We start from the raw sequence: 21152 nt of genomic DNA, 5'->3' as shown, positions 1-21152 counted from the left end.
CCGCATGCAGCACTCCATCCAACTTCTCATTCTAACCCAGTCATTGTGTTGCGTGATAAAACAGTGCATACAGCTGAAAGTGGGCCACAGTGTTAGCCAAAGACTGAGCCACAATAGAGCGGTTAGCGCACAGTGCTTGGCCACAGACCCATCAGTGCACACTGCTATTCCTAGGGACAGACAGCAAAGAGGGCCCTGGAAAACCAGATGGGAGCTTAAAGAACCGTCGTTAACCGCCAAATCGAGCACAGGAACAGAGAGCTGCTCACAAATCCCAGTCCCGAACGACGGACTCGGGGGAAGAAAAAAAAAACTTACAAGACTGCAAATGTATAACAGCCTGAGTGGGCGGGGATCTGCACTGCAAGTTAAACATGAAGGAAAAACTCACCTTCTTAGAGGATGAACTCTCAGTGATGAGGTGCAATGGCTTCTGAAGGGTGGTTTATATTTAGTTGCGAGCCGGTGTTGCACACCGAAAATATCCAGCCAAGTATGAATCAAAGATAACACATGGTGTTCCATCCTACAGATGTGCATTATCCTTTTATTTTGTGCTAACATTTTGAGTACTTACTTGGTACTTGCTATTTTTCTTTGCACACCTGATAAATAAACATTTTCATGCCTTCCATTGTTTGCTATTTGACACACACACACACACACACACACACACACACACACACACACACACACACACACACACACACACACACACAAACAGTGGTACAGTATAAGTGTGTTCAAGCAAGAAAGCCTATATTGGATAATTTTCCAAACTGCAAAATTACAACGTCCTCTGATATGAGATTCAGACCTACTTAATGGGGAGAAAGGCCTGCATAAATCAATGCTTAAGTAGGAGATGAGACTTTTTGGGGGAGAAAACGTATTTGTAAGTATTTTAAACCATAACTCAATTAATGCATCTAGTGGATGCAAACCCTGACCTTTCAAATTAAGTGAAATGAAATATGTCAGTCCAGTCCCGATTTTGACCTTGACCTTGACTGTGACCTTTGACCATTTCACACAAACGGTTATTTATCTCTTTGTCATTTTCAGATCAGTCATCTTGTTCACAGTCACACAAACAGGAGTGATTACAATACAAGGTCATTATGTTAATGAATGTGTAATTATGACACCGTGGAACAGAGTTCTTCAGCCTGTCCCAGACAACTGGTGGCATTAGTGATCACAAGCAAGGAGGAATACTAGGTGAAACAATCCAGCCATTATAAAAACTAATGTAGTTGAAAATGTACAAAAGGCAGGATTGAATCTGTAATTGTTAAAGCACTTAAGCCCCTGCCACACCTCCTCATTTGGTTCAACTATATTAATAAAGTTCACTTTCCAATGACTTCCAAAACCATTGTGAACATTGTATGATTTGTGCAGCATGCAATATTCACAAGATAAGGATTATCAATATTATGATATTCATTCCAATAAAAGAAAAATGCTCACACGTCACAGTAATCGCCTCAGTAGCAATGATTAAAATCTGACAATGCCTGCGATGTTAATAAGGTAATTTTGTTGGAGGGAATGAAGAAACCGATGGGGCATCGGAAACCCAGGGCACAACCCTCTGCTTTCTCTCTCACACACAGCACTCATTAGGCCATGAGTTATGATGATGGTTAGGTCCTGGCTCATGTCAGCACCTCACTGGCTCCTGCTCTGTCCGGGCTGTTGACGCACTTGACAGGAAGGGAGGCCCTTAACGGAGGGCTACCGCTCTGACAAGTCAGCAGTCAGGTATCCCGGGCTGAAGAGGGGATGAAATGCTAGCTGTACGGTACAGATGGTCAACGCTTTGGTGCGGTGATCCTGCCTGATAATGTCGATTACAAAACCGATTCAAACCTATGCCATACAGTACATACTTTGGCAATTTGAAAACAGACGATCTACAAGCTCACAACTTGTGGCAAAGCTACACGTTGTTGAGCTTGTTGAATTTTTACACATGTTATACACTTTGAAAACTTGTGAAATGGGACCTTCTGCAAAACGAGTACTTTTACTTTTGGTACTTTAAGTATTTTGATTTGTACTTTTAAGCACATTTTGAATACCAAACTTGTACTTGTAACAGACTATTTCTACAATAATCGATCATTTTACTTAAAATATGTGATCAATGATCTGTTACAATAGCATCTTTGATAGTCACACTTTTTATCTACGTACTTACACCATTTAAATGTACTATGGGTCTGAAGTGACAACATGCAATTGGGAATAATGTATAGCTATGAAAGACCTGAATACGCGATGGCCGGATGGTTAGGGCACAATATCACATGGGCTCTAATGCCTGACAGCCAATCCCGGTTTGATTCTCAGCCGTCTGGAATGTGGCGCATGTCACTTTTCTACACTCTCTCCAAGTAGCTATCAAAAAAGTCCCTCCAACCTACAAAATATATACAGCATATATAGGAAAAATAAACTGTCGCATTTTATTTTCAGAGCGCACAAATTCAGATACCCGACCTTAATATTTCAAGGCATATTCTGCAGCCTTTATATAGCATGTTGGTACAAGAAGATGCCTCCTGATAGGAAGTAAAGGATAGCAAATGTAAAGGATAAATAAAGCATATTACATCATGAATCAGCATGACACCACACACATCGTCCAGGAAGGGCACTTAGGGTTAACTTGACATGACACTTACAGCAAGTGTAGAACCCTTTCAGGTTATATTTGTACTGTTTTTATTGTGTGAAGAGGTCTCTAGCTGTCCTTATCAACCAGAGGTTTCTCTAAGACTCAGACTGAAGATGGACGAGAGGACAGGAGTGGACCGCTGCTGGAACCAACCATATCTGAAGAGAAAAATAAAAACACAAAACCAGAAAATGTTACAGGACACATTTTCTTGGTAATTATTAATGATCTAAGCAGAAAAAAATATATTTTTAATCTGAGTGACAATGCCTTTTTATCATTGCTAAAGGTATTGTATATTATTTATTATCAACATAATACAAATACTATTGCATATCATATCAATGTTAGGCCGAAACCTTGTATCTCTACATTTCATTTTGTTATGTTTTTATTCTCCATAAATTCATTTTGTATCTATTTTGTACTTCATCATATGTTTGCAGAAAAGTAGTGAAAATGGCTGATCAAACAATGTGCAAGCTCACAACGCATTGTTAAGTCTCGGTTAAGTATTTCTGTATGTTAGTTTGATACATATTTAACCAATGAAAAGTATAAACAAGAGTCAAGACTAAATAATAACCACATTGGATCCATTGGAACACAGGTTCTTTTTTCCATTTCATGAGAAGTAAGGGTTAGACATACAAGGTACCCGCCTGACAGCGGCGACACAAGTACAGTCACTTTAACAGCATGGCCACCTGTCTGCTCGCCTGTCTCCCCTCTTTTGTGGTTTCTTCCTTTTCTTTTCCCATCAAAGTTTATTTTATTCTTAGGAGGTTTACCTTGCTCGATTAAGGACAGGGGTATTTGTTTTGTTTCCTTTGTTTATATATATATATATATATATATATATATATATATATATATATATATATATATATATATATATATATATATATATATATATATACACATACATACACACACACACACACACACACACGTGTGTGTATATGTATATGTATATATATATATATACACACACACACACACACACACACACACACACACACACACACACACACACACACACACACACACACACACACACACACACACACACACACACACACACACACACACACACACACACACACACGTACGTAAGAATGTTGCACCCAATTCATACTATTTAAAGACTACATTTCAAATCGATAAAGAATTAAATAAACCCAGTTTCGACAAGCTTGTTTTAAGAGCAGGCCTACATAAAAGGACAGGCATGTTGAAATTTACGTTATCTAACTTTCCACATAAAACCCGGTCAATCTCATTACAAAGAAGTCCAGTTTAAGCCCCTGATGGATGCCAGCGTATCCGTGCCGGTATCTGCCTGTGTGAGAACCTGGGGCCGCCGTTCCATCTGGAACTCATTGCAGGGAGATGTGGACATACCCCTCTCCCCTGCGTTGTGCTACCCTTCCCGCTGTCGTCCCATAATCCCGCCTGAGAGCCGGCCCGGGCCGGGCTGGGCTGGCCGACTCCGACACACACTCTGATGGGCTTAACTTGGCCGTCTTGTAAAAAGGCAGGGACCCTCTCTTTGGCTAAAGCACTCAAAAAACACACTTTAAATATTTGAGGGGGGATTTAATATCAAGTCCATTAGGGCTTTTCTCGAGCCCTGTAAATAGTCAATTAGTGGATGATTCTGATTTGATCCACATGCGGCAAGATCCGCTATGAAGGAAGGAGGAGGAGGTGAGCCATTGGGTTTGGCGGGACAGTATGAGTTTTTTGTTGAGTGCTGAAAGCGCAGGGCGACAATGCAACAGAGAATACAGAAAAAAAAACAGCATAGTACAATGCTACAGAGTAGTAACAGAAAAACATCCGAGCAACAAGCCTCTCATGGTCTCTTCCTTTCATAGCTTCAAGAAATCATGGTTGCACCATGAAATCAATTCTGTACATGGGACCAGCACAGCAGAACACATTTAACTAGTTCGAGTTTATACTTTGTTGTGCAACAGTGCATTTCAGAAATAGCAAAAATAGCCATGCCTCAGTTGTGAACTTGTAGATCTGAATACAATTACGAATTTCGTCCATAATGACATATGCATGAAAAATAGGGATGCCAGGTAGAAAGTGGTTAGAGGAAAACATGGGAAGTCAGACTTGCTAACAGGGGGTGGGGCTCTGGGGGAGAAACAAAAAGTTGAGTGGGGGGCCGAGGACTGAGCTTAAAGGGGTCTGGTGGTGGGACATTTAACTGTGGCAGTGTCCCTTGATCAAAGGTACAGCTGGTTGGCAGCAGTAGAAACAGGGCTAAATCTGCTGTATAAAACTTGATTCCTGCATCACAAAGTGGCTTTGGATAAAAGCATCAGTAAAAATTAATAATCATTACAAGAACTCCCTAGATTAGACCTTTTTTGAGGAAATAGGCAGATGGATTATGTACTTTATCCATCAGATTAATTCAAGGATTCTGGGCTTGACGTACAATGTGCATTTATGGCAGCAGAGCAGCAAACCAACAAACAAGCGCAGAACTTGAAGAATGAAAAGTCCACTCCAGTTTTGGCTCTAAGTAGCCTTTAAACCAATCAGAGCATAGCACTTAATGTGAAAAAAGCAAGTCCCAAACCAAAATCATACCCCAATGAAATATACACACATTTGGAGGAAGAACAGGATCTCATTATAGATTGTTATGGTGGAAATCTGAATTCTTTGATGACTGCAGATGCGTGGTCCACACATGACCTCGTCTTTGTATTTCTTCAGCAATTGTGAGTGCTGCCTTGTGGGTGTAATGTTTGTGTTCCTTGTATAACAGCATGATATTATTTAAGGATGCAGCTTAACTAAAAGGAAACATCTTTCAAACGATTCAAAACATGACAACATACATATAAAGGATAATACAGTAAACATACTGCAGGCCTATACATTACATCTCTCCTGTTGGGAAGAAACCAGCTATGTCCAAAATATTAACCGTTCAGGATTTTTTTTCTTCTTCATAACAGCACAATACTGTCACATTCTAAATACTTCCTCATCAGTAGTTGGTATGGAGATTGTATACATCAGATAGCCTACTTAAATGTGTCCTTATATTATCGTCACTTTACCCAAATCCAGCTCAAGTGGACTCAGGAGGTTTTTGACCATTAATGCTAAGACATTTTTTATTTTATTTTTTAAACGTATGACTTCGTCATTCTAAATCAATGATGGAAAAAACTATCAATCTGACAATCTGACAAAGTCCAAAGTTGGAGTCAGGTGGTTTGACCGACAGTTGGAGGATCCATTGGAGTTATGAGGTTTTAGCCAGAAGCGTTTTTTAATACTTTTTATTGGTTCAATATTGTAAAACCCCCACAGACGTAAAGGATGTTCAAAATCAGAAAATGGAGATAGGTGGTTTCTGCTCGACAGCGACGATATACTGTAGAGACAACAAGATTATGTGTAGATTTGTGTAAGAGTAGGATCAAATCTGGACAAGCAGTAGTGGAAACTGCTAAATGGCAAAATCTCATTAGGTGGAAAATGAAATGGGTGTGACCAATATGGGAAGTTGTGTCATGTTCCAAGGAATCCAGAGAATTCCGAATTGATGCAAATAAGTACGCATTATGTCTGGACTCATGGTGTCATGTGGTCAAAAGATGCATCACTCATTCCGATTGGGTAGGACTGGCTTCCAAATCTGTGTTTTGCAGAAAATATCATTAATCCTAAAGTATTTTCCACTAAATTAGGCACAAACTAGAAGAAGTGCTCTTCCGAGCACAGGTCTCCACCAGGCCACGTGTCCTGGTGGTGCTATAATAGGCCAATGTAAAAAGTGTGGCATGTGTTCTTCACCAATCTTAGACCTTTCATGGCGCCACCATGAGGCTGATTTGAACATTTTGTAGTGTAATTTCTTCCTTGGCCTTTTGCGAATGTGCGTGCACAATTTCATTACAATTGCATGCTGTGTTTGATTTGAGGCATTTTGTTCGAAACGGATCAATCTTACAAACTTTGAAAGCCAATCTCAGCCAATCAGGATGGAATATGGACAATCAGACAGATCCATGTCGATCACATGACTGTAGAGATACTGTCTACCGATTTGCGTGATTTTTGGACAAAATCTGTAGGAGTACTGGCCAAAAGGTAGTTTTGCACAAATTGGCCTCCTGGTGGCGCTAGAACAGGCCCATGTGAAGAATGTGGGGCAGAGGTTCTGAATTGGCATCCAGGGAGTGCGCGTACAAAGTTTGAAACTGATCGGTGGAGTTATAGGTAAAACCCAGAATCGGCCTGTTATAGCGCCACCATGAGGCTGATTTAAAAAATATGAAGTGGCATTTCTTCCTCTGCCTAGTGGGAACGTGCGTGCACGATTTCATGTTAATTGCACTCTGCGTTTGTGATTTGAGGCATTTTGTCCAAAATGGACCAATCTTACAAACTTTGAAAGCCAATATCAGCCAATCAGGATGGAATATGGACAATCAGACAGATCTGTGTCGATCACATGACTGTCGAGGTACTGTCTACCGATTTGCGTGATTTTTGGACAAAATCTGTAGGAGTAGTGTACAGAAATGTGTTTTGCAAACATCGGCCTCATGGTGGCGCTAGAACAGGGCCATTTGAAAAATGTGGGGCAGAGGTTCTGAATTGGCATCCAGGGAGTGTGTGTGCTTATTTTGGCAGTGACCGGGCCAACGGCGCCGGAGATTAGCTGGTAACAAACTCGGAGGATGGACGCACGGACGGACGGACGGACGGACGGACGGACGAAAAGGGGCGAAAACATACTCTCCCCGTGCCTTCGGCTGGTGAATCTTCTGACAATAATTGTCAAACAGGGTTTTGAGGCCATGACCGCTGGTTTAGCGGTCCCGGCACCTCAATGTAGCCTAATGGTGAGTCACAGGTTCGACTCCCGATCCCGAACAACTTCATTCTCCATCTCCAACTCTCTCTCCACCAGAGGCGGCTCCAGGGGGCTTTAGCAGAAGACTTAGCACCCCCTAAGCCCCCCCACCCCACAAACCCAATTGTGACGAAAAATATTTAAGGAATAAATAAATAACATATATATGAATGAATATGTGAAAGACAATTGAATGACTGACTTCTACATAAACCATACTATAAAATCATACTTTTTATGCTGGAAAGCATCTTCAGCCTCACAAAAACCCTATCAGATCACCTATTTGGACCTAGCATCTGCCAATGATCTGGTCTGTTCAGTTATCCATACCCTAAGCGAAAAAATCGCGTTTGTCATATTAGTACCAGTAAGGCTCCCTAATCGGGAGATAAGCGACCGTAGGTCACTGATCTCCACAAATAGGGCAAAAATGTGTTTTGCCAAAATCTTCCTGATCCATGTTGATGACATGAGTGTAGACATACTGTGTAGTGATTTTCGTGATTTTAGGGCAAAATCTGTAGGAGCAGTGTCCAAAAATGTGTTTTTAAAAATCGGGCTGGAGGTGGCGCTATATGGGAGAGATTCATGTTGATGGGATGAGTGTAGACATACTGTGTACCGATTTGCGTGATTTTAGGGCAAAAATTGTAGGAGCAGCGTCCAAAAATGTGTTTTGCAAGAATCGGCCTCATGGTGGCGCTAGAAGAGGGCCATGTGAGAAATGAGGGGTGGGGTCTCCGCGCCGGCAAGGCGGACAAATAGGTACCGGCCCCGGCTGTCCCGGTCGCTCCTAGCCGAAGTTACGGCATTTTATGTGAGCTGCAGTGTAGGGGGTCCTCCACTGGGGGCGCCACCACTTTTGCATCCGTTCTGGAGCACCAGGAGTCGGTGGTCCCCGGGAATTCCCCGTGAGCAGCCCCGTTGGGGTGGTCATTTGGTCAGTTTAGCACATTTGGTCATTTTTTACATCTGGGGGTCCCCCAGGGACCTGGGGGTCCCTGGAGCTCCGGGGGTCCTTGGAGGTTGTAGTTTGGCAGGTAAGGAAGGTGTGTGCAAAATTTGGCATGGATCGGGGCAACGGTTGCGGAGATATGAGCAGGGCAAGAGTGTGACGTGTGAGGTGTGACAGACAGACTCATTATTGTTTGTTGCCAAAATGAATTAGCCCCTGCTCTAAAAAAAGACAGCTTCCCAGCTCCCCCATAGCCCCCCCAATCACAATTCTCTGGAGCCGCCACTGCTCTCCACATTTTTTAACCTACTAAATTATCAATAATGAAAAAAAAACTCCTAAAGCGCCTTCACTTCTTCACATAGGGGGTGCCATCAGTTCCCCCGCAGCTTCCCTGTCTCATCTCATTCATTGTAAGTGATTTGCACATTGGCTGCACCCCAAACTGAGACAGGCCTGGGTGGGCAACCTGGCCTGGTGGAGATCTGCGCTACTGATCTGCGACAGAACATGGTTTGACTCAAATGAGTGCAGTAGTGTGACAGATGTTGTTTGTATGACATTTCAGAGCTTTGTTAAATCATCTCAGTGCAGATGGACTGAATTGCCACACAGGTGTTACACATGTCTGGATTCTTATAGCATGGCATAGCGCATGAGTGAACTACACCAGATGATTATACCCTTTTCATTAGCATTCATGGTTAGGGTTTATATTCATGTGTGCAGTCTCTGTTTCATTTGTTCAGTCATTTATATAGCTCACCCATCATTGGGATAGTATGCAGAATACCAATAGGATTTTGTCAAGAACAACATATAAATTGGTTGGTAACCACATCTAATCTGTTTAATCCTAATACATCCCAATCAGTGCGGCTGGCATAGAACAATGGATATATTTAAAGTGCATTATGGTTTTGGTCCAAAACAAATATAAAAGGCTAAATTACATCTAATTAAATTTGACTTGATCCTTTTAAAGAAACAGGCATTGTCAAGATCCAATTAAAGCCCATTTCTAAGCCAGCCAACAATGGTGTCATTGCCGGGCATATAATCAGGCCTTTAAACACACGCACCCTAATGCTCCTATTGACTGGGCATATTATAATAGGCGACAATTCTGCAAAAATAGGAAAACATTCTGTGAAAATAGTTGGAACTACAAGCACACGTTGCTTCGTGTTAAAAATGCATTGAGAGCTTGCAGATCAGGTTTTCGGAGGAGACATTTGATGTAGAGGGGGAAAAAAGGAGGTGACCAAGTACAAACCTCTGGAGGTCCCTGGTCAGTGAAGCATATAGGGTTTAAGTGGTTAACTTCTACAATAGAGATAGCCAACCAATCAGACGTATACAGTACCTGTACATGGTTTATGACTACAAGACTACAGACAGAAAAAGCTGCTTACCAAGTTAAGCCTATAAATTGTCATGCTTCTATACAGAGAAAAAGAACAATGCAACAACATGAGAGAAACATTAAAAAAAAACGTAGGAATATCAACGCCAAGAGGAGATTCTGAGGTTACGGCAAGATTCGATAAATATCACCCAGTAATACCAGTAAGAAGCCCTAATGGCGAGAAGCTGTCGCGCACATGGGCGCTTGCACGCATCCGCCTGGGTGACAGCGGACTGCTGGGTGAGCACTGGCGCTTTGGCATGGGATCAACTTTCCCTCTGCATCCTAAAATAAATATTGTGCGGCCGCTTCTATGTCTTATTTAAAAACTACTATGGAATCAACTTTGACCAAAAAATGCACAGACCTGGTTGGTTGTTTAAGTTGGACAAAATGTGACCAAAATGTGTCCATATTTTACCAAATATGGAGATGACTGAGATCTGACATCATAGATGTTTGATGTCATAGACCACATAAGCCTGACAGAATATGTCCATATAGCATTCCCAGATATGGGCTTAATATTGATGACATCAGGGATCTTCATATATGGGCATAAAAGTGACAAGGACGTAATTCATTTGCAAGAGTGACTTGCGGTTGGTTGTTTAAGTTGGCCAAAATGTGGCCATATTTTCCCAAATATGGAATGAGGTGTCACACACTGTGATGCACATGGGCTTAATTTTGATGACATCAGGGATCTCCATATATGGGCATAAAAGGGACATGGATGGAATTAATTTGCAACATCATTGTGATGTCAGAACAGGTCATGTATATCCTACTGCTGAGCTGGGATGGTATTGATGACATCAGGGATCTCCATACATGGGCATAAAGGAATTGGGAAGTTCTGAATTAATTTTCAATATCATTCAGAACAGGTCAGCTATATCCTTCTGCTGAGCTGGGATGAGGTGACGTCATCTATATTGTGATGTCAGAAGAGTGACAGACAGACATGAGTTGGAGGCTTTCATACTAAGTAGCGACCTACGGTCAGAATCATGGTTATCCAACCGAAGGCTGGCATTACGACTTGAGCTGATGCAGGTGATTCATTATTCATTTAACATGTTTCATTTAAACACAAAGAGCAACCTAGCTACATTACGTACCGAGACTAGTTACTGTTTGTTGCGACCGTCAGGTCACAAGTTACTATGAAAAGCTCCACCGGCTGTCCGTCAGTCCGTCACATCACGTCACACTTTTTCCCTACTCTTCTCCGGCACTGTTGCCCCATCCATGCCAAACTTTGCACACACACTCCTTGGCTGGCAAACCACAACCTCCACCCCTCATTCTCACATGCCCCTCTTCTAGTACCACCATGAGGTTGCCGACCTGACGATCGCTTATCTCCCGATTAGGGAGTCTTACTGGTAGGAATACATTCTAGTCTCACAAAGGAATTCGAAAGTGTCAAATTCGAACCTGGATCAATATAATGTACATTGTCTACCGATTTGTATAAGTCACTTATTCAAACCTACAGAACATGTCATTTATGTTAAATTATGAAAAGCATTGTTTCACTGAAAAATAAAATGGGTTGTTATGTTGGCTAGAAAGAGTAAGATTATACTGTATATAATAAGAAAGGTTGCCCCAAAAAGTATAGTGTCAAAATGCATGTAAATGTCATGTTAAGGTAAATTAAAGGTTTTCATTTTGTTAGCGTAGGCAATAACTTTTGGGAGATTCCAATAAATCACTATGTAAACAAAGACGGCCGTGTTTCAACAGGTGGTGTAAGACTGTAATTACTGACTGGACTGTAAAGTCTATTATTATCCATGTTCCCTTCTTTGCCAGCAAAACAAATGCTTTTATGGAATAATCAGAAAGCCTACAGTCTTTGTTTTCAAAGGAAACGCTGTTGGTGTGAGGAAAGCCAGCTGCAGGTAATCACATTATAGCACTGTACCTGAACAGGAAAACACAGTTTAAGGAGTTAAAATGATTTGCTTCCCATAAACAAACATGAGTCATTTAAACTGACTTACATGATAGGGTGTTTCCCTACAAGAGCCTGGAATATCCCCAAAAACTGTCCTTATAGGCACACCCACTTAGGGCCCACATATAATTCCTTACTGAGGTCTATGACGCTGTGGCTCGCTGGGACAGTGGTTCTCATACTTTTGTCATGTAAAAAAAAAACACTAAATGAATATGTATTTGGCCACGGCCAAATCTGAAAATCGTTTGCGTCAGTGGCCCAATAAAAGACATTTGTTGTTAACATGTTTAACAGAGAATTTGAAATACTCTTTCAGATATTTTCAACCTTTCTAAAGCTTGTAGATCATCTATTTTCAAATATATATGGTGTTACTGGTTAGAATGCTATACTGTACATATGCTAACTCATTTTGCTGAGGACCCCTTGGCAACCCCCCAAGGACCCCTGGGGCAGAGGGTCCCCGGGACCCCACTTTGAGAACCACCGTGCTAGTAAGTGCCATGACTACTAAACCATCTTCACTCCTGCTTCTGTGCTAAACAAGGTGGGACTCTCAAGACAGACTCCCCTCAGTCTGTGTGACAATGCAATCATCCCCTTTAAAGGTATTGTGCCTTTGGTTTCTTAAGGTCTTGTGTTGACGCTGACCTTTGCATGGGGGAGACAAATCCATCTGCAATGTGGGCAGGCTTTTGTTTATCTAATACAGTGACAAATGAACTGGCACCAGCTGATGCACAGAAGGGGAAAGGGGGCTGGCTCAAAATGGACGACTGGAGCTCCCGCTGTTGTGTTGCAATGAGGTATGACATCAGCGCTACACATACAGTATAGATGGGCAGCAGAGATAGAAGGATCTGCATGACTGCAGCACTGAGACTATAATGAGGCTTAACAGAGAGAGAGGCATTCCTCTTGGTGTGCATATGCCCTCTACTGGCTAAAAAGTGCAACTTCGGCAAAGTGTGTCCAGGTCATATTTCCCAAAAATGTCTGAGAACATCTGCGATTATTTTTTAGATCTCAGTTTCTGAGGAAAGCACTTCTTAAAACTGGACTTCTTCTTAAAAGTGTATTAATCCAAGAACTTCCAGTCTTTCTTTCTATGTTATATACAGTATCATATTACTGTAGTTATAAAGGTATTATTCATATTACTACATTTCGATCTAAGAGTACTATTTCTGTTTCAATATTACGATTAAACAAAAAAGATATACGATACACCACAAACATATATAATAATCATCATAATATTGCTGCCAACATAGCTCAGCCATTTGTATCCATCTCCTGCCTCCCAATTAGTATATCATCTAGCAGGTATCCTCTGTCTCTCCAATACAGTACATGCCACATTTGACCACTCATCCCATATACAGTATATAGCGCTACTGGACGCCATACTTTGACAAATTCGGCCAAGGTACCCCGTAGAACATCCAAGGGCATAAAGCATAACACTGTTACATAATGTTTTTTTTTTTTTGCATATTTGTCTGTAATTTTATGTCTCTTTTGATTGATTGATTGATTGAAGGCTTTATTAGAAGTTTGCATAGGAAAATGTACAGATTCATGACGGTACAGTTCACTGGTACAAGGTCTACTAAAAGGAGATCCATGAAAAGACTAAGCTTATTTCAACAGGAAACCATTTAAGTATCTCATATAACATTGAATGACAGACAAATAGAACACAGTACTATGCAGTAGATATAAAGAAAAGGAAAAAAAAAAAAAGAAAACAGTAAGTCTAAACAAACAGTAAGTATATACAAGGAAGGGGCAGGGGAGGGGAGGGTTGGGCTAGGTTTTTAACAGTTGCGAACGGCTGCTGCCTGTAATTGGTTTTTCAGGTCAATTTTAAAGGATGCTAGTGATCCACACTCCTTTATGGCCTTCGGTAAGGCATTCCACATTTTTGTGGTATAGCAGGTATATACCATAGGTCTATGAATTAAGTACAAAAGGACCCCAATGTAAACAGGCCATTGTGCTTTCTTGGGTTTAAATCCTAATAGTAGACCTTGTATAGGAACTGTGCTGTGCTTTTCCAAAGCAAACTGCTAATAAAGTATTCAATCAATCAATCAATCAAAAATGAAGGCTTGACTACCAAGCAGCAAAAAACAGAGCTCTTAATAGATGTTAATTTCCTTTTGTTAACTTGATATTTATGTCTTCCCCCTAGAACATCTTCAGATGCGAGTCAGTCTACGAGATAGTCTGCAAAAACACCTTTTGGGTAATATAATTACTTTTCATAACTAATGTAGTTTACTAAATACTGTACAGTTTCAAATTAAGTGAAAGTCTCATAATCTATCATTTGTCTACTAAAGCTTGACAATCAATAGGCGACAAATATTACAGACGTTAACTGCCCGACGAAAAAGCATATATCATTTACTATAGGGTAGAATTAATACAGTTTATTAACCCATTATCTCCATGCAATAGCAATTATGTTAAAACAATATCTCCCTTAGATTGCCTTGAGAGTGCCAAAGAGATATCATCAATGTATTCTCTTCATAGGCGACATGAGTGCATGTTGGAATAAATCCGGCGGACTCCATCAGTGTCTGTTGCAGCTTGACCAGAAACAGCACCTCTTCACAAAGCTTCTTTGCATGGATTACAGCTACGTCAAGGAATCTCCAGCTCGTTTGGAAGATCTGGAAAACAGATCCTGCAAAGCGGCCACAGATAACCCACTAAGATGTTTGTCCTCTTTTTAAGTCTCCGATTGAAACGCTCTGAGCCGGCTCCTCCAGGGTTCATCTCCATCCGCCAGCCTAGTCGGGATCAAGTATTTAGTTTGATAAAGGCGGCTTACCGGTGATCACACGCTACTGACTGGTCAAAGGAGAAACAATCCCCATGAAGGTGATTAGGTGACTAAAGAAAGACACAAGACAACTATGGTTGTCATTTTGCACGCTGTGTGCGAGGAGATCTTATCAATAGACAAAAACAAAACAAGGAGTTGCAGAAGTCCCAGTTAGCAGCCTTCTAATGAATGTGCCTGAATGCTTAAAAATATGTTTTTAAAAAAGATTAAATTTCTTTTCATAAGATCAAAAGGATGGGATCACTGAGATTACTATTGAAATTGCCCCATGCTTTTAACAGCCTCAGAGAAAAAGCACCATACAACACCGTTTCAGATCATGTTGATATCATTTTTGAGCAGTTAGCCGTTGTGATTATCTGCATTCATTGATTACACTATGCTCATGTTTCTACCCCTCCGCCTTTACCCCCTGAGACCGCCGTTCAACCAGACCCTCATATACACAGTGGATCTGGTTAAGAGGTTAATGTTATTGTAATGCTTCAAACAACTGTCAAAGTCAAAGGGATTCTGGCTTTGCAGACGGACTTCTTTATAGACAAAGGGAAGACTCTTAACTTTGCAAGGTAAAATCCATTAATCGCAAATGTATGTTTTTTTTAGTTCTTTGAACTAAGAAACTCTGTTTTAGTAACTGTAGTGTTGTTTTAGTAACTGTAGTGTTGTTTAATGTAAGGAAGAAAATACGCAGTGTTATACTGTAATTCAAGACATCATGGCATTGAGACAGAATATATTAAGAGAATAATCCTTTTTCTGTTTCACAGAGCCCACATAACATTTGAACTCAGAAAAAGGGCTTTAAAACTAACCTCGGAGTGTGTAGTTTTATTCTGAATTCTCAAGAGTTCCTACGCCAACAGGTCATGGCTGAATGACACTGACTGACCCCAACTTGCATCCCAGTTTGACTCCAGTGTCCTCTGAAGCAAGGCACAAACGGGTGGCATTCCAAGGAATCCTAATCCCTAACCATCTCACAGTAAGTGCCCAAAGCACAGGTAGAAAGGTAAAGGAGAGGATTTAAGACCTCAGCTCAGACTAGAAAGACTCTTAGCAGGTGATCTGTGGCTCATCTCATTGCTTATGGCCGTGAAGACATGACTGCCTTGACTATCAAATCAGGTGTCTGCTTAACGCAACCAAGGCAGGTGGCCGAGGGATGTGGTGTAACAATGGGTAATTTGAAGGCCTATTACAGCATGATCCCATTAAGATGGATTGGGAACGAGGTATGTTCTAAAACAGGTGGACAAAGCATTAGCGTATATGCTTATGTCAGCTCTGACTACGGATGCTATTCTTATTTGTATTTGCCGTTTGCCGCTTTTAACACGTTCTTTAAATCACTTTGTAACTATGTTTGGATAAGCGCTATACAAATAAATTCATCATCATCATCATCATCATCATCGTAGACATAGAAGAACCTCGTGAACAACAGTTATTTCCTTGTCAAAGGAAAACAAAGTGCAGATCAGAGTAGAGATGAATGTACAGTATTTAGAGTGGAAGACATTTTATGAAAGATATTAATGGATCTATTGATCCTGTTTCACCTCTCGTATGAAGCTAAGTGTTGATCCAACAACAAAAACACAAAGAGGAAACTAAAGTAATTAGCCAATTACTAATACAGATTTGACTGTCCATCTGTTGAGTGACGCCACTCAGGTACTATATACAGTATAATGCAATTACAAACTTCAGAGATTTAAGAATAAGTCGAGTGGAGTATAACATAATATTGTGTCTCTAGAGTGGCTGAGAACATTGGGTGACGCCACTCAGGTACTTGGGCTCGCTCAGTCTAGAGGAATAATCTCTAGATCTGGGACACAACAATGGTGTGCCATTCTGTGCGAGTGAGTCGATTTGATATACCCGGATTCCCCGGCAATTTTGAGTTATCCACAGCTCACCTCTGAGAGACGGAGCGAACAAGCGAAATCGTACCAACTTAAAGTAAGCATACTTAGGAGGACCGATATACTGTATAGCAATAAGATTGAAACAATTAAAGAGTTCCATTAAGATCTATTAGTATGTCTGCATATACTAGCTGCTGCTGGCGGACAACATTTCCTCCTGGTATCATGTCAGCTGCAAGTTGCTTGTAGATCTGACATTTTTGGCTATCTATACAGCCAGGCAGCACACCTTTACACTTAATTAGTGGCGTGGGTAGAGAGATGCATGAAATGGCACAGGATATGATTTCTTATTCCTTTATGCACTTAGTTACTTAGTGTTAGGAGTAACAAACAACAGGCCCCTTATAGCACTGTCCAGCATAATAGATAGCCTTTTTAGAGCATGACTGGTCCCACTTGCGAGAGCCAGTCGCCTGCCTTTTATCATCTAAAGTGTTTGTTTAGAGTCTGTCATTTAGCCCTTGGCTTCTAGCATGGAGTAGCAGTGGCAAAACAAATTGAGCGATTATCATCACCAGGGCCAGGAAGGGTGGGCCAAGGCAGTAGAACTTATCACGTCCATCTTCTAATCCGTGTCCCCTGCGGCCTACACCCAGCTGCACCCCCTCTTTCCTCTTGCCTCAAAAGGCTCATGTCTGATGTGAGAGGACGACACCTCCCCTTCCGCTGCCTTCTTCCTCTCCTTGTCAAATGAGTGCCAAACGAGCACAATTACAGTTAATGGGCTGGATACGATCTATGTCTTCTCTCGTTGATAAAAACATCCGCTTGCCCTGCAAACACGTCGCTTCTGCCAAATTATCTAGACGGGGCAAAGACGCACGTCACAACATTCGCGATGCTCCAAGTCTCACCTTAACCTCGGCCCTCCTTCTTCTTGCAGAACAAGGTGGTGGTGTTGGGTGAAATGCTTTGTTAGGAGTACAGGTAGTATGCCAACATGTCAGCGAGTGGATGCAATTCTACAGTAGGGGTGTGTGTGTGTGTGTGTGTGTGTGTGTGTGTGTGTGTGTGTGTGTGTGTGTGTGTGTGTGTGTGTGTGTGTGTGTGTGTGTGAGAGTGTGTGTGTGTGTGTGTGTGTGTGTGTGTGTGTGTGTGTGTGTGTGTGTGTGTGTGTGTGTGTGTGTGTGTGTGTGTGCGTGTGTGTAGTGAGGCTGTTATCTGCGATGGCTGAGATAGCGCTAGCACGGAGCCGGCTACGTACTTTATCACTGACTCTCATCTCATATAAACACACACATCCCATACAATGAGTGCACATCTCAGACGGCACAAACAACCTCCTGATATAATTATACAATCAGGAAATTAACAAGACTGCGTGTCTGCTCCGGTGAGAGGACAGAGCGGATGGCCAGGCTATATATACAATAGAGAGAGAGAGAGAGAGAGAGAGAGAGAGAATGGAAGACAGACACTGAGTGAGATAGAGGAAGAGAGGAGGATGGGTGGGCATGGGCACTGCAGTGCGGGTACCCAGAGCTCCCTGTGTGACGATCATATGGATAAAATGTCTGCCTGGGCCAGGAGATGACAGGGGAGATAAGCATAAATGGCAGACAGTACACAAACACGCACGCACGCATGCATGCACACAGCTATAGTATTTACCAAGCTGAACAAAATTAAAGTGAACCTTCAGGGTAGTGTCAATGTGATATCTTCAATGTTTGTGAATTCTAGAAGCTTTACTGAAGTTTAGTTGCATCCATTAAGAAGAAAAAGAAAAAGAAGAGGAAGAAGAAGTTTTAAGCAAAGCAGCTTTGACAGTGTGTGAAATCTCCCTAGGAAAGTGTTAAAAAATGTCTAAAGAATTAAAAAAATGTATATTACTAAATATGTGTCTTTATGCTTGAACCTTATCTGTCTGTGCTCTCATATCTCTGTATTCTAGTAGTGTACCCATTGTCCTCGGAAAACAACAACACTATGCTCTGCTTATAACAAAGATGTAAATAATACACCACTCAGCAGTGATTCATGCTTACACATATTGCAGTGTATCACATACAGTATAGTGTAGTTGTATATACAGTGTAGCGAATCGATCCCATATCCCAGCAGCCAGCCAGTGACTGCTAGGTATGGGACGATATAAAAATGTCATATCGCGATTATTGTGATAAAAGAAATCGCGATTTACGATATCACGATATCACGATAATCAAAATCCATTATCCTGGGGCGGAACATTTGCCAAAAAATAGCAGATCTACAAGCTCACAACGTGTCGCAACGCGACACGTTGTGAGCTTGTAGATCGGCTATTTTTTGGCAAAGACATTTGATAAAGAGTGAAAAAAAGACTGTATCAAGTACATACAGGTATATTATAAGTACCTTTATCAATTATAGAGGGTTTAAGTGGTATATGCAGCTCGGTAAATAAAAGGTGAATTGAACCCAGTGCATGACGGAGAACGATATCACGATAAATTAAATCTCCACGATACAATTACCGTGAGTGTTTTTTATCACGATAAACGATAATATCACGTATCGTCCCATCCCTAGTGACTACTGCAGACAGTACAGAGTCATTGTACTGTTTGCATCGTTACGTAGTTACAACATATTTATCCGAGTGATTCATGTATTCCCTGTATTTCTACTTATGGTTGGTTGCATCATGTCATGTGTAGCATATAATACACAGTAAATATTTCCCTTGTTCTCCCTGCTCCTATCCTGGAAAAGCTGCAGCATCTCTTTGCGTCAGGCTTGCCCTTTGTTGAAGTATTAATCAACCTGCACAACGATAATGTGGAGTAAACACGGACTGGGCGGAGGAAATTCATTAGGACAGTGATCCATAGCTATCCATTTCTCTTAGTCAACAAACACAAAAGGCCTGACAGGAATTACTGGTGTCTCTCACATTACCTCTCCTTCCCATGCTTATTTTTCCATTAGCACCAATTTCTACTGAAAGGCAAAGATGAAACAGGGTTTAGCTGAGAGACAGTTGTCAAGCGCGCCAAGATGGCAAACATTACACGTTTATCCATCCCAACATGCAAACATACACAGGGACAGACAGGCAGGCAAATGCCTGGGCATACAAACACACACATACACACACATCATTCTAAAGGTGAGAGGTGCAGCTCTGTCTAACAGTCAGCCACGGGGCCTGCTGCCTGAGGAATCCTTCAGGTCTCTCTACTCCACTCCCTTGTTTGCACTGCAGCTTATTCCCATCGGCTTTGCATGGGTTTGTCTTGCTGCTGTTTGTGTGAGAGTGTGTGCCTACTGGGTGAGAGTGTGTGCGGACGCTTTTGTTCCAATGACAGCGTGTGTGTTTTGGAGAATCCCTATGTTTTCCCTGAGTGTTGCGAAGGTTGACACCCTTGGTGCCATTAGCAGTAGGGCTGCTGTTTTGGTTCAGTTTACAGTGTTGGGCAGTAAGGTCTTATATACTCCATGTCGTGACTTTGACATCTGTTTCATATGACCTAGCTAGTAAATCTGTGAGACACTGGAACAACCACACCAGAAGAAGGGCGAAGGAGGTCAGAATAAAAATGGGCTTACACCACGCATCACACAAACACACACATTCACACTTAAACTAACTGTGCGTGACTGGAACTCATCTGTGATCCCTTTTGTCACCTAAGCAAACAGGCGTGACATCCACATGATGAAAATCAAAGCCAGGCAAACACAGCCTGGGAGTGTGAACGAGATGAACGCTAATGATGTCATCACCACCAGCACTTTTCAAAATAAACTCGGCTCTGTTCCTAGTGTCGCCCTGAACAGAAAACACAAGTCTGGTCCAAATCCATCTTAAAGTGTGTGTGTTTAGTTTTTTTTCCCCAGCAGGCCAAAGTGGGCGCTATGCTAGTAAATGGTTTTAGGGCAAACCCAGACCTAGCCAGGGATCTCATCCATAGATCAGCAACACGGAGGGTTGGTGCTTGTGTTCGTGGTCACCAGTGTTGATGCTACCTCTCCCCAGGGAAAAAGTGTTGTTTTATGGCCTCCATTAGTCTCTGAAAAGGTCTGCAATTGTCAATTTACACAGTGCGCCTACACCATCATGGGACCCATTTGGCCAGCTGATTAACTTCTTTCAACACTTCTAAAACTACTCAGTTCAGGAAGAGTAAACCAGTTCAGACTGGTGAGTGGACAGGCTGGTAAAACAAAACAGTGCACAATGAGAAGAACCGCTGTTTGTTCGTGCCTTGTTGTCTCTAGGTAAGCTCAGTAGCCTCTCAGTTTAGACAGCTTTGTCTGGGTGGCAAAAGAGCGGAATTTGCTTTTAAAATCAGAGGTTAGATCCCTATTGCTGCTGACAGACACTTTGTTAAGAGTCAAAACTACAAACAGTCCAACTGTGAGCCTCTGGTAGGGGCAAAGGTGCACAAGACAAGTATACAAAGTTTGATCATGGAAGTCTTCTTTCAGCAAACAAGAAAAACA

The 21152-nt window shown here is 41.7% G+C and overlaps 1 protein-coding gene across 1 annotated transcript in view; it reads right to left on the bottom strand.

Annotated features, from left to right (window-relative positions):
* Window positions 1–2781: 2781 nt before the first annotated feature.
* Window positions 2782–21152, bottom strand: part of LOC308290100 (Fanconi anemia group J protein homolog) — a gene marked incomplete at its 3' end in the record, with an annotated part of 82834 nt that continues 64463 nt past the window's right edge. The window contains exon 25 of the mRNA XM_080731875.1: window positions 2782–2844. Within this exon, the coding sequence (XP_080588001.1) occupies window positions 2782–2844 (63 nt within the window). The remainder of the gene's footprint in view (window positions 2845–21152) is intronic.

This window comes from Nannobrachium achirus, assembly GCF_963921795.1.
Source record: "Nannobrachium achirus genome assembly, chromosome: 8".
Lineage (NCBI taxonomy): Eukaryota > Metazoa > Chordata > Actinopteri > Myctophiformes > Myctophidae > Nannobrachium > Nannobrachium achirus.
Note: the sequence above shows the minus strand (reverse complement) of the source record. Positions and strands in the feature narration are given on the sequence as shown.